Here is a 13,945-nt window from a genome sequence, read left to right as displayed (position 1 = left end):
CATTTATATATTTAGATAAACCGGGGTACTTTGATTCGCGGGGAAACATTGATCAGAGATTTTTGAGAAATAAATCGTTGATTTTTGAATGCAAGCTTAAGCAACCTTAAAATAAATACTTGATGGAAGCCTTCAGAAACCAATTCCTTATACTTTAAAAACTGATGATGAATGTTTTCCCGCGTTTCAAAGCAAGGACTAAGGGCAGAAAAAGATCCAGTTTTTTTTCCAATACAGTTTTGAACTTACTTACAAGTCGCATCGTTTCGAATACTCCTACGAGTTCAAGATTATCTCTATACTTCCTTTAAAACAAGCCATTGTGTAATATATCATGTCTAACTTCTCTGGCTCTCCCCAAAGTACAAGGAATTTAATTATCCAGCATATTTCGTCGGCCCGTGTTTGCCATGCTTCCCCTGTCTTCCCGCAATTTCAGAGACATCGACTTTGTAATATAATATCGGTTTAAGATTTCACAAACAAAGCTTTGTTTAGGCAATTTAATAATGTTCTATTTATACGGGTAAAAAGTATGAAGGAAAATACTCCGAATAAATCTTTATTATGACTGAAATAATATATGGCCACTAAGGCCATATATAGCCTCCCTACTGGCTATATATGGCCTCAGTGGGCGGGTGACCTAGTGGGCAGAGCGTTAGCCACGGAAGCTAATAAAGTCGGTACGATTTCGGCCTCGGCCACTGCAGGGTTTGGTAACTTTTTCTTTAGTATTATGAGTATGCCATCCATTTCTATTATATATATATATATATATATATATATATATATATATATATATATATATATATAGTGTGAATACTTACACAATTCATCATAGTAGTCTCGACTTGTGTCTATTTCCATATCAACTCTTTACAATCCTGCACCAAACTAACTATTTCTGTTTAGCCCAATGGTTGACTGGTAGAGAATGCCTCAAGGCGTTAAGTCCGCCATTTGTACTCTTTTTGTAAATTTGTGCAATAAAGATTAAACAAACAAACGATTCAAAATATTTCATTCAAATAATTTGATTTGTGTTCTAGTAGTAGGTATATCATTAATTAACTGCTGAACCATATCGAGTCCGTCTCAACTAAGTTGGCAACGACTTATAGTGATAGGGAGTATGGTAGCGCCACCTTGAACGTCAAATTTATATGAAAACAGGATGTTAAGGCGCTGCCACATTTCGCTGTTATTTAATTAAACCTAAATCCACCGACTAATCCTCCGACCCGCTGGGTAGATATTGTAAAGAAGGCCTGCCAGGATCTACACAGGCGCCTATTATTAGGACGGCCGAAAATCCTACAGAATGAAGAGCCTTGGTGCACAAAATGAATAAAGACCACGGTGTCGCGACCCTCAATCATGAGTCATGAGGAAACGAAGAAGAAGAATAAGTTAAACCAAAAACAGTTGAGTAAATATTTATCATTTGTGTACTAATATCACTTCATTCGTTTCATGTGCTTTGGCATATGCGTTGGTGGTGTAATGGTCAGCATAGTTGCCTTCCAAGCAGTTGATCCGAGTTCGATTCTCGGCCAACGCATTCTTTTATAAAATTTGACAAATCTTTGTTTTAACAATTAAGCAGTGAATATGAAGCCGTGTGGATTAGTGAGAAGGTATATAAAGGGATAATGCCGAACGTGACTTTTTTTCTTCCTTTGACCCTTTTCTATAATTTGCGTTTCTGTCAAATGTATTCTCTGTCTATTTAATAGAACAACGATTTTGCGTACTTAATAAAATCACCTTACGATTGATGAAAAAAATCTGGATAAGTATATATTTAATTATCCCACTTAAATCATTTTCGTGTAAAATGTTGCCAAGGCAAGACCAGCTCGCATTGTTAAAGATCTCGTCTTCACAAACTCTACATCTTAGTCAGATAAAGATAAAGATAGTTTATTATTCAAGTAGGCATATTACAATGCGCTTATGAACGTCACATACATGCCATATGTAGCCGCCGTGCAGGTCAGGATGTCGACGACTCAAATAAAACTTCGATTGATAATAAAGTGAAGTATAATCTTCCAAAAGGTACTGGTTTAGGGTTCTTGCCACAACAAAAATCACGCCGACCCCGTTTTTTTAAATCACCCCGAGAATCGTGTTACTCGTACGTCGCAGCGGTTCAGGAGACCTCATATGACTTTTTTAATGATAAACTCTTAGGAGGCAATCAAGCAGACAAATCACCCGATGGTAAGCAATGGGCGATCCCATGAACACCTGCAACAACATTGCAGACCTTTAAGACAGGTGTACGTTCTTTTGAAGGTGGTAAATACTGCGTCCGGAAATTCATTACTCAGTTTAGCCGTGACATATGTTCTACCACGTCGATAGCTACGCTCATTATACCCGCTGGGTGATACGATTTATGCTTGTATTACAGAAACCCCATGTAGACTATAGATGGTGAAAGGGGTGCAGGGAAGAAGAGTAGCAGGAGAAAAACAAGTAGGTATACGAAAATGAAATAGCTATAGCGGCCGCGAGGGACAGCGTCTGTGTGTGACAGTGGTCAGTTAGCAACTGATTTGGGTTTGATACAGGTACGTATGCATCTATGTATGTATATATAACGTTGCATGTCGCTCGTGCTCACTGTTCAATGCGTAAGTATAGATTTATTTATATAAGAAGTACATCATCATACAAAATAGGTAAGTAAAAAAGGTATATATAGATATAAGTATAGGTAAGTATTAGTTTTAAGTTTCTTTTCCAGGTTCTGCCGTCTACACCCCAAATGAATGTTTTCTCTGTGGTTAGTATTTTATCAATGCCCAAATCCTCAATGCGAGAACTCTAAGTCTCGTCGGGAACTCGGGAATCCTCATTCCCATTACATTCCTCCACATAATTTTACTATTATATAGTCGTAAGTGCCACATGTTCGCAATGAAAATCTGTCTTTTCTTTTTTAATCTTGAGACGTACTAGTAGCAAAAAGTCGTAAACGCCAGTACTTTCCTACGGAGATTCGTCTTTTTGATATAGGTTTATGCGTACGTAATTTTCTACACAATTTTACCAGTTTGCATTCCGCAAATGTTGCTCGTAGTTATTTCCCTCTGCAAAGACTTCCAACAACAGACTTCGCTTCATCAAACATTTACAAGGTGGTCCTTTAACACACACTGAGGCGCTCTTTTGCGGCTCTCTGGTGTGCACTTTCTAGTGGTTAGTGGTCTATGCTTGGCAATAACCGTTACGGACTCAGTAACATCTATATTGCGTTACTTTGTTGGTTTTCTGTGACAGAAACGCAAATTGTGGAAAAGGGCCAAAAGGAAGGAAAAAGTCACATTTGGGAGTTTATGTCTTTTCATTAATCTTTATTAAAGGTACGGCTTAATATTTACCAGAAACAATGCATGTGACTCTAATTGTGAATTGTTGAAAAGAAATTGTCAATTTTCATAAAAGAATGCGTTGGCCGAGAATCGAACTCGGATCAACTGCTTGGAAGGCAACTATGCTGACCATTACACCACCAACGCATATGATATAGCATACGAAACAAATGAAGTGACTTAACTTCAAATAACTACACAGATGATAAGTGTTTGTTCAACTGTTTTAGGTTTTATTGAATATGGCTTAAACTTTTGCCTCAGCATACGCCGAAGACACAAATTTTTCGACTGCTTGAACCCGGCAATAGGGTTGTTTCCATCTACAAATCTTAGGGCAGAATTGTATCCCAATAAATTCTTTTGGATTATAAGAACATGTTAAACTACTTTTAGGGGATCTGTAATGACCATATTTTTGTAAATATTGAATTTAAAATATCTATTGGCACACGTCACGTGACCAAACTCGAAACGTCTTTGAAGATTCTGATGACGTCACAACTCTCGGATTGACACTGTTGACAGTTTGGCGATAAACAACAAATGACAAATGTCAGTTGACAGTTCGTATCTTCTACGTGTGAATGTAGTTATGTCAAACCGTAAACTGTGACGTCACACAATTTTCAAAGAGCGTTTTGGGCGCGAAAGCATCTGTCAAAATATATTTTCTTAATTTAACATATTTAAAGCCGTTTTTAATATAAAAGTTGAATTTTAGGGCAACTTTTAATTAATATAGAACGTAATACAAGCGTTTCAAAAAATTGGAAACAACCCTATTATACAAGGTTAAGCAATTGTATAAAGTTGAATAACCAGATCTAGTTAGGATGACATAATATAACACCAACATGTTTAAGAAAAGAAGTTTATATAATTACATTTTGTAACGGCTCTTTTAAAAGAGCAGCCTAAAGCCACACAAAGTCGAAAAGGGAGTATTAGTGCAACTCCAGTAGCCAAGACACTCCCTACTGACATAAGTCCCTACGGAAACGGCTTACGAGTAGTATGAAGTTGTCAAGGGCTATCATTCTTTCTTCATCTTATTTGTTATATTCAGAAGCTATGCAAGTATTATGTTTAAACTATAGGCAAGCGATGCAAGGCCGATCTAGAGACCAGACGAGACGAGCCAATTGTGAAAACAAGGTATAGACTTATATTCCTGGGAGGCGATGGCAAGTTGTAACATTTGTATACAGGCTAGTTAAGATAGACCGAGCTGAAAAGTTTTGTCATCTTCTAGACCTTGTGATGAGGCGACGGTCTAGGAAGGACAGAACAGCAAGCCAAAAGCCAAGAAGCCTACCGATCCTAGGGCCGGAACTCCCTTCTGTGCCCGATATTGCAATGAGGCGATGGCTGCTGAGCTGCCTTGTCTAGGCCAGCTGAGACAGGGCTATAGAGACTTACCCATAAAAGTCAGAAGCAAGTAAATAAGTCTAATGTTCAGTGACTTGAAAGTCCCTTCTGGTAGCGTTTCCTGAACCTTGTAGGTAGGCGATGGTTATATGTAGACTTCACCCAAGTCAGCAGGGAACAGGAATATAGACTTACCCAGGAACGACAGAGAAGCAAGCCAAGAAGCCTGCTGGTCTGTGAGCTGAAAGTCTCTTCTGGTAGTGTTCCCTGGACCTTGAAGCGAGGCGATGGCAGGTGAGCTGTAACCTTTCCCCAGACCAGCTGAGAATGGAGCTAGGGACACTGCTAATGCTGCTAACACCTGGAACAAAATTTAAAGGTTACTTCTCGGTATGAGTGTGTATTTCTTTTATTCCATACACCTATACTCCCTGTATGTACCTACGCCCGTTTGTCCCTTCAATGTTTAAAGCTAAATGACGACCGGTTTGGCCTAGTGGGTAGTGACCCTGCCTACGAAGCTGATAGTCCCGGGTTCAAATCCTGGTAAGGGCATTTATTCGTGTGATGAGCATGAATATTTTGTTCCTGAGTCATGGGTGTTTTCTATCTATTTAAGTATTTATAAATATTTATATATATCGTTGCCTAAGTACCCTCAACACAAGCCTTATTGAGCTTACTGTGGGATTTAGTCAATTTGTGTAATAATGTCCTACAATGTTTATTTGTTTATTTTATTTTATTTAAATTAAATTTCCGAAATCATGACCTCATTCACCACTGGTTCGCACTCTCCAATACCTTAACGCGCTCTTCGATTTCTCGGAGGCGTTGGATAAACGGGAATCCTCTGTTATCTATGAGGTAAGTGAGTACGTGTGTGTTTTTAGTATTTTGTACTAAGTACTTAGTGATATTTTGTTTTTATTTTGGTAACAAATCAGGATGTGTGGGAAGTGTAAAAGTATTTGATAGTATACTCGTTTAATTATGAATGGCAACTTTAGCTTAGCATTATAAGTCAGTAGAGTTCTGTAGAGCGGTCACCACGATACAGGCCTAGCCTAGTGTGGGACCACTGAGCTAGTTATGTAATTTTATCTTCTTTCTTTTAATAAAAGTGGTGACACTGGTGACCCTGCTTGTAAAGCTGGTGATTCTAGTAGTTTCGTACCCCGCTGAGGTTGTTTATTTGTGTGATGAGCACAGATATCTGTTCAAAAGCTATGGATGCTTTCTATATGTATTTGCCTAATTGAGATTATCTTCATTAAGCTTTCTGTGAAACGGCGTCGATTTGTGTAAGATTGTCCCGATAAAATGTAAGTTATATACAAAACAATACAAATACTCTTTATTGCACACCTCAATACAGAAACAGTACAAATAATACAACACATAAAGAAGAGGTAAACAACAGGCGGTCTTATCGCTAAAAAGCGAGCTTCCAGACAACCTTTTTATCAGTATCAAATAAAAGGCGTTCGATTGTTTTACTTTACGTAAGCATACTACGTAGGTATGTACCTACTAGCAAAGATAATTGATTGCAATGGAGAGGTCTAAGAAAGAAACGTGCCCCTTAGTTAAACAAATAAAACAGATGGCGCTGTACTGCGCCATATGTTTTGCGGTCACTGAATTATCAAACGACAACTTTTGATATAGTTACCGCAAAATGTATGGAGCTGTACGGCGTCATCTCGTTTACCTGTTAAATTAGAATCACGGAATTTTCTTAGATTTTACACGCATCTCACTCAATCAAGCATCCCAGAGCAAAATTTTTTTTTTTTTATACTGCGTCGGTGGCAATCAAGGATACGGCCCGCCTGATGGTAAGCAGTCTCCGTAGCCTATATACGCCTGCAACTCCAGAGGAGTTACATGCGCGTTGCCGACCCTAACCCCACCCCCCTCGTTGAGCTCTGGCAACCTTACTCACTGGCAGGAACACAACACTATGAGTAGGGTCTAGTGTTATTTGGCTGCTGGTTTCTGTAAGGTGGAGGTACTTCCCCAGTTGGGCTCTGCTCCAGATCTGGAATGACATCCACCGGCTGTGCCCTACCACACAAAGGGAGATGACATTCACAATGCCCATACCTCTCTTCTGGACGTAGTTTAAGGACGTACCCGGGTCCAAAATAAAAGGAAATTGCTTTATCTGTCTCTCTATCACTCAGATATGCTAGAGATATAGTCTTAGATCTACAGACAAACACACCTTTCCGAATCACACGATCACATGTATTGTGGGTTATTATATTTTTACCTCACACGCCGTATCCACAACCCCACCTTCGAAAAATGTCGTTTGTGCCATGTTACCATCATATAGTTACACCTTTTAATCTAAAACTGTACGAAGTTAATACAACCGATAGCATTCTGGGTCACGTCCGGATACGACAGAACGATACAAAACTCGAGAATAATATAGATGCGAAACGCTATGTTGGACTTTGATGCACCTACATATATTCGTACCGTTCTCAGGTATCGATAATTTTCCGAATGCCTTTCTAATTTAGCTTGTTGCAGGGTGAGCTTCGGCAAGTAAAACTTAGCGTTTATAAAAATAGGAGAACTTTGAATGTGTTTTTTAAGAATTACAATCCAAAAACGTGAGTTTTAGAGGTTCCCTGTCACGAGCCCTTAATGAATCATTCTACAAAAATCTCATTCACCTGGCAGCCGCTTTATTGGTATCTCATTTTTGGTGATACACAGTCACCCGTGCCCAGTTCCATCTACAACCATAACGGCTGAGAGGAATCCCCTGGAAATTTGCGAATAGTTGTAGCCAGGGGAATGAGATTGCTGTAGAATTACCCTAATTTTAATTTCAAATGTTTTTTTTTTATTATTAATTCATTTAGTAAAACAAATGCTTTACAAAACATGACATTTTGAGCTCGAGAACTCGTGGACGATCGAACGACGAATCTCGAAGATAGTACCGATACTGAGGAAATATGAAATTGTCAAATAAACGTCAGCTTCTTGTCAGGCTGCGGGCAGGTTTGACCGGGTATGGCTTTGACAAGTATCTTTTCATTTCTCACGCTCTGGAAGTAGGTCATTGTTGTTCTATGAAGTGTGCGGAAAGTGATAAGTTTCTGCACTGCAGCACTCCGAGTAAGTTTTTTAAATTGTTTTTTTTTTTCCATTTGGCGCGATCCTGAGCGACTACTTCCAGCTCTTTCCAGCCGAGTCCAGTTGAGCCAGCCTCCTTCTCAAATTATCGCCTCCATATGGTACGACGCCGCCCTGACCGTCTACTGCCAGTTGATTGCCAGCGGAGACCCTGCCGTTCGAGATAGTTCGTGGCCAGTAAATCCCTAGGATGCGTCGCAGGCACTTGTTTATAAACACCTGCAGCCGATTGGTGATGTCCTAAACTAAATATGTAATCTGAAATCTGGTTTCAATAAAAATCTGTTGAAAATTGCTATTCATTTTAACACCGCGATACGTACTTCTAAAATTGACCAGCCATGAGTAAAATTGTTAGCAATTAGCTTCAATATAACGTTAAATCGGGATTAAGCTGAGTGACAATGAATGTGCGGATCATCGACGTGTCCATCAGGCTTTGTTTCATCAATATAACACAATATTAATAGCAGTAGGCCAGTAGGTACCTATTGGTTTTTTTCGAGCTTCCACAGAAAAAAAGGTAATGATGTAGTGAATAATATGTGTAATTTTTTGCACGCTTTGAATACATGTCAATTGCCCATCTTTCAAAGTAATCCTTCATTTCAAACATAATACCACGTAAAACGTACTAGAATCGTGGTGGCTCCATCTAGTGACGATATTCATTATTACTTCGACAGCTATATCCGTCGTGCGCTGTTGCCCATAACGTAGTCAGTCGCAAAACTCGCAAATCGCAATATAATTGTGGTATCAAATTTTGTAAATTAATGCATTGAATTCGTGTTGTTATTAATGTTTACATTTCATTAATAGTGTGTTTAATTTATGGCACGTTAAATATCTCTTAATATGAAGGATAACAATTTCGTAATGGCTGATTGTGACATTTGGCGCCATCTATTGATATCGATTTAGAAATAATTATAACTAGTTCGAGATGGGAGGGCATGATAATACTAATAAAATAGGGTATAAGGATATAAAGTAGATCTAAAAAATTCTTTCGTATGTATTGTAACGAGGTATATTACTGTCTATCTGTGGTGGGGAATATGAACACGGACGTAGATTTCTGATGTAATATATTTGTTCTTCTTTTTACAAGATTATAAATCAACTATCCGTAATGCCTGCCACCCCCCGAATAGCCGTCTCCAAATCTTTATTCATTTAGAAGTGCGATAATTCTCAATTCAAATCTATAACTGAGGCCAGTTATCTACAAAAAGACTGTGAAGGTTCAACCTTCACAGTATATATCTGTCCGGCTGTTCTTCTTTACAGGTCGCATTTCTCAACCGATTGTACAGGCTTTGAAAGCCTATCTTAAAAATGGAGTGTTAAGTGTGTGTGTGTGTAGGTGTTAACTTTGCGTAAACCAATCGGCAGGCGTTTACAGTACATGGAACAATTTTAATTGTCATCGCTCACTTCAAATACGATCTCTGTACAAGTTACACCTTTTTTATTAAATTAATTTTGCATATATATGGGCATTTGATTGACACCATCATATCCTCTAAAGATATGACACCGATAGTTATGTGTTTTTTGTGAATTCTGGTATTGAATTTTTTTTTTATGATGGCGAAGTCATGTTTGTCCTACGGTTTACAATTCATAGAGCCACTATAGTAACGCATTTTTATGTTTTTCAGGCAATAGAGAGTACTCTCTCCAGACAGGTGTTGTGGCTAGGGACCGACATCTGATGTTCTGATGACGAACTCCGTTAGCGCAATGCTTATAGAAGCTGTATGCTTCATAGCAGGTTGCACTCTTTGTACGAGTGTAAAAGTATTCTGCTAACGCCATCTGTTAGATCTTGTGGCACGACGTTGAGAGAGTGACAGAGGAGATGTCAAAAGCTTTTTTAATGTTTTTCGTACCAAAAAGGTACAAAAGGAACACTACTACTACTACTACTAGTATTACTAGTTTTAGTTTAGTTTGTTTTAACTAGTTTTTGTTTAGTAAACAGTAGTTTTAAGTAATATGACGATGTACAATTAATACAAATAAAATCTATTCTATTCTATTCTATTCTATGGTGCGACTCTGTCCGTCCGTCCGTCCGTCTGTCTGTCTGTCTGTCTGTCACATCGCTAAACACCTACTTACACTACTTACTTATTTAACACCTTTTAGATTTTATGTACATGATTTTACAACGAAATAAATGATATGATATGATATGATAAATATCTCGAGAACCACTTAAGCTATCGATTTGAAATTTGGAATAGTAACGAACAACGCTAACCCAGACACATTGAAAGAATTATTTTAACTCTCGACGCAAATATATTGTAATATGTTTGATCCTAATGTCTGTATGCCTTTCTGTTGCATCATAGCTCTCTAACGGATGGACCGATTTTGATGCGATTTTTTACGTGAAAGCCTTTTCTTGTGATGGTTCTTAGTTGTGTTTTATAGAAATCGATCCAGCAGTTTAAAGGCTCTATTCCAAAATGATATAAGGCATTTTTGCATGTTAGATTTTTTGGCATATAGGGTAGGTGGGTGTGACATATGTGGGTAGATTAAACAGGCGCCGACTGAATGTGGGTAGGCTTAATTCTTCTTTCTAGAAATACACCCGACCCGACCCGGGTACGTCCTTAAACTACGTCCAAAAGAGAGGTAAGATAAGATAAGATAAGATAGATAAGATAATCTTTATTGGTAGCGTACTGGTACAAGTCAAAAAACAATTTTGTACAACAAACATACAAATTCCACATTACAGGATACTTATTTCGTACGAAATATTAGTAATGTCAGTTATCCTTAATAAAATAAAATAACAATATTATATAGTCAGTGGCAATTCCATCATTTCATTAAAAGTATAAAAGTTTTTTGTGAGTAGCCACGATTCCAAATTTCTTTTAAAAGATTGGTGAGATGTTGCATCTCTTATATTTTCTGGGAGGCGGTTGTATATCGCGGGGCCTGTGACGTACACCGACTGTTCTGACCTTGTGAGTTTGTGAAGCGGTGCAACCAGGCGGTTTCGATGTGCATTGCTTCGTAAGTTATGTGAGGTCACGGACGGTATGGGCATTGTGAATGTCATCTCGCTTTGTGTGGTAGGGCACAGCCAGTGGATGTCATTCCAGATCTAGAGCAGAGCCCAACTGGAGAAGTACCTCCACCTTACAGAAAACAGCAGCCAAATAACACTAGACCCTACTCATAGTGTTGTGTTCCTGCCGGTGAGTAAGGTTGCCAGAGCTCAATGAGGGGGGGCGGGTTTAGGGTCGGCAACGCGCATGTAACTCCTCTGGAGTTGCAGGCGTACATAGGCTACGGATACTGCTTACCATCAGGCGGGCCGTATGCTTGTTTGCCACCGACGTAGTATAAAAAAAAAAAAAACATTCTATGCTGAACGGACGTGTTTCCTTAGTACCTTCTCATCAGCCCCTACCCTGGCCGGAAGGCATATTTAACAGTCGCGACGAGGATGGGATACACAGTGGGTTTTACGATTTTTAATTTAATAGTTATTGAGAAGAATAATAATTGTAATAAGGTAATTGTGCCGAAGCATAAATTTATGGGCTTTCAAGGAAGTTTTCGCTATCGAGCCTCGAAAATATGGAATGATTTACCTCCCCCTCTCCGTACTAATATGTCATTACCAACATTCAAAACTTATTTGAAAAGAAGGCTTTTAAAAGAACAAAAACATGAACGATGATAAATGGATAAATTGCTAAACTAAAATTAAAACGCCAAGGGCCCCATTGCTAGACAAAGATAAGTGAACAAGTAATTTATACCTATAAAAAACTTTAATTTAAATTTAAATGAGCACCTACTTTAATGTGAACGCAGGCTATAAAGGCATGTATTCTCCCTATAGCTAGCAAGTAATTTTAGTTTTTATATAAGCAAAGAGATAGGTACGGGCTGAAAAACAGCGCTGTGCAGTCACCAGACTCGCGGCAAAAGCTGAGTCCCGAGCCCATTGTCGCACTTAAGAGTTTGAATGTAAACAATAGTTCTATATGGTATATTATCATAGTTCTTAAAAGCTGTATACTTATTGCTACTGTGCTGTAATTAAAGCTTATAGAGTGGTTGATTGTTTAGTCGAATCAAGTTGCTCAGTCAAAACGATTAGTCAATAATGTTTGCTGCTGCTTGCTGTATGTACTATTTATTTATTTTTTGCGACAATAAATGACTTTTTTTTTTTAAGATGAACACAGCACAAAGTACCTGTCATCTTTATCCATTAGTCCAATGGTCCTTCTAATGTTTACCTTGTTTAGCTTTTTGCATAATTACGCAGTAAAATTTAATTGACGAAGCCTAAGGGGTTTCTTGAGACGAGCTATGTTTAGTAATGAGCAATGGGCCGCTAAATTAAAAGGAGATTAGACTGTAATCCATTAGGGTCATATCTACATATTTTATAGTATGCTTAAGTCGTTCGCATCTTTTCTGTAGACATTAAGGGAATCTTAAGCTAGTTTTCACGCTGGGCCCGTAAGTCGTGATACATTTTTTAGTAATTTAGTATCAAGTAAGAAAAACGGGATATAATTTTCCACAGAGGGGACATTTGCTAAAATGTCGAACCCACATTGCTATATTTTTTGCCTTTTTAGGCTTCCGTACTTAAAAGGTAAAACGAAACCCTATTACTAAGACTCCGCTATCCATCCGTCTGTCTGTCTGTCCATTTGTCACCAGGCTGTATCTCATGAACCGTGATATTTAGACAATTGAAATTATCACAGATGATATATCTGTTGCCGCTATAATAACAAATACAAAAAAGTACGGAACCCTCGGTGGGCGACTCCAACTCGCATTTGTTCGATTTTTTTCTTAAATAAATACAACCTAAGTATCTTAATATAAAAAAAAAAACATATATGCTTGGGCAAATACTCTCAGTAACAGTTCTTTAATTTTGAGATGTCAAACGCCTACAGTTTTGCATAACTTTTTTATTAAGTACATTTTTGTACCATTCATGTACCGGAGCACACAATATTGTTTCTAAGATTGACAGCAGCAATCACCTAAAATGATAAATACAATTAAAGTAAATATTGGTTTGTAGATCTTTGCCTAGAATTAAGCTTAAAAAATACAACAGTTGCATAATATTGTATGAATATTCCTAACAACACTGCTGTTATGATCCTATAGACAAGGCCCCCCGCCATTTTTGACGTACACCTTTTTTTATACCACGACGGTGGCAAACAATCATACAGCCCGCCTGATGGTAAGCAGTTACCGCAGCCTATGGACGCCTGCAACTCCAGAGGTGCTACATGCGCGTTGCCGACCCTAAAACCTCGGAGCTAAACTCCCTAGACTTTTTGGGTGGCATCGTCCAAGCGCTGAAATTATCGTACTTTTGGGTACGATAATACTTTTTGGAAGGTAGCGATACCAGAGCCCAAATTATCGTACATGGAGGTACGATAATTATCGTACGCCTGGCAACACTGGCCGCGCTTCTTATGAAGTTGATTTCGATCTCACTGTCAGTCATTTAATCGACAAACAAAAGTGCTGTAGGGTTAAGATGGTCGGCTCTCTATCATTTGTCACCATGCCTGTCACGTTCTAACAAGTATGTAAGTTCGAAAGTGACGGGCATAGTGACAAGCGATAAAAATGGAACCATGCTGCCACTGCAGCGGTGTCATCATGGTTCCATTTTTGTCGCCTGTTACTATGCCCGTCACTTTGGAACTTACATACTTGTTAGAACGTGACAGGTATGGTGACAAATGACAAAGAGCCGACCATCTTAGCCCTGCAGGAGTAGAGAAAATTGTACATTACGATACAAGTGCGATTGCGAATTACCTATTCGCAAATGTATCGTACAACGTTTTACAGTACATATGTCCGTTTAAATGTTCGACACAGTAACGTAATATGATAATTTTCGCACTAGTGCGGGAAGGTAGCACCATATGTACTGTAATAGTACATTACGATACAAGTGCGAAAAATACGAAATTCGAAACGAGTGG

General features: G+C 38.5%; 1 protein-coding gene and 2 non-coding genes across 3 annotated transcripts in view; 1 reads left to right on the top strand and 2 right to left on the bottom strand.

Moving 5' to 3' along the window:
* The window catches only part of LOC133516569 (facilitated trehalose transporter Tret1-like), a 77,637-nt gene that overhangs the window by 13,620 nt on the left and 50,072 nt on the right, over positions 1–13,945 (bottom strand). The window contains exon 3 of the mRNA XM_061849567.1: positions 4,953–5,118. Within this exon, the coding sequence (XP_061705551.1) occupies positions 4,953–5,118 (166 nt within the window). The remainder of the gene's footprint in view (positions 1–4,952; positions 5,119–13,945) is intronic.
* On the top strand, positions 1,493–1,564 carry Trnag-ucc (transfer RNA glycine (anticodon UCC)). The gene has a single exon. It is a non-coding gene; the product is annotated as a tRNA-Gly (tRNA).
* Positions 3,462–3,533, bottom strand: Trnag-ucc (transfer RNA glycine (anticodon UCC)). Its single transcript has one exon. It is a non-coding gene; the product is annotated as a tRNA-Gly (tRNA).

This window comes from Cydia pomonella, chromosome 3, assembly GCF_033807575.1.
Source record: "Cydia pomonella isolate Wapato2018A chromosome 3, ilCydPomo1, whole genome shotgun sequence".
In the NCBI taxonomy this organism is placed as follows: Eukaryota; Metazoa; Arthropoda; class Insecta; order Lepidoptera; family Tortricidae; genus Cydia; species Cydia pomonella.
This window is presented reverse-complemented; position numbering and strand designations above follow the sequence as displayed.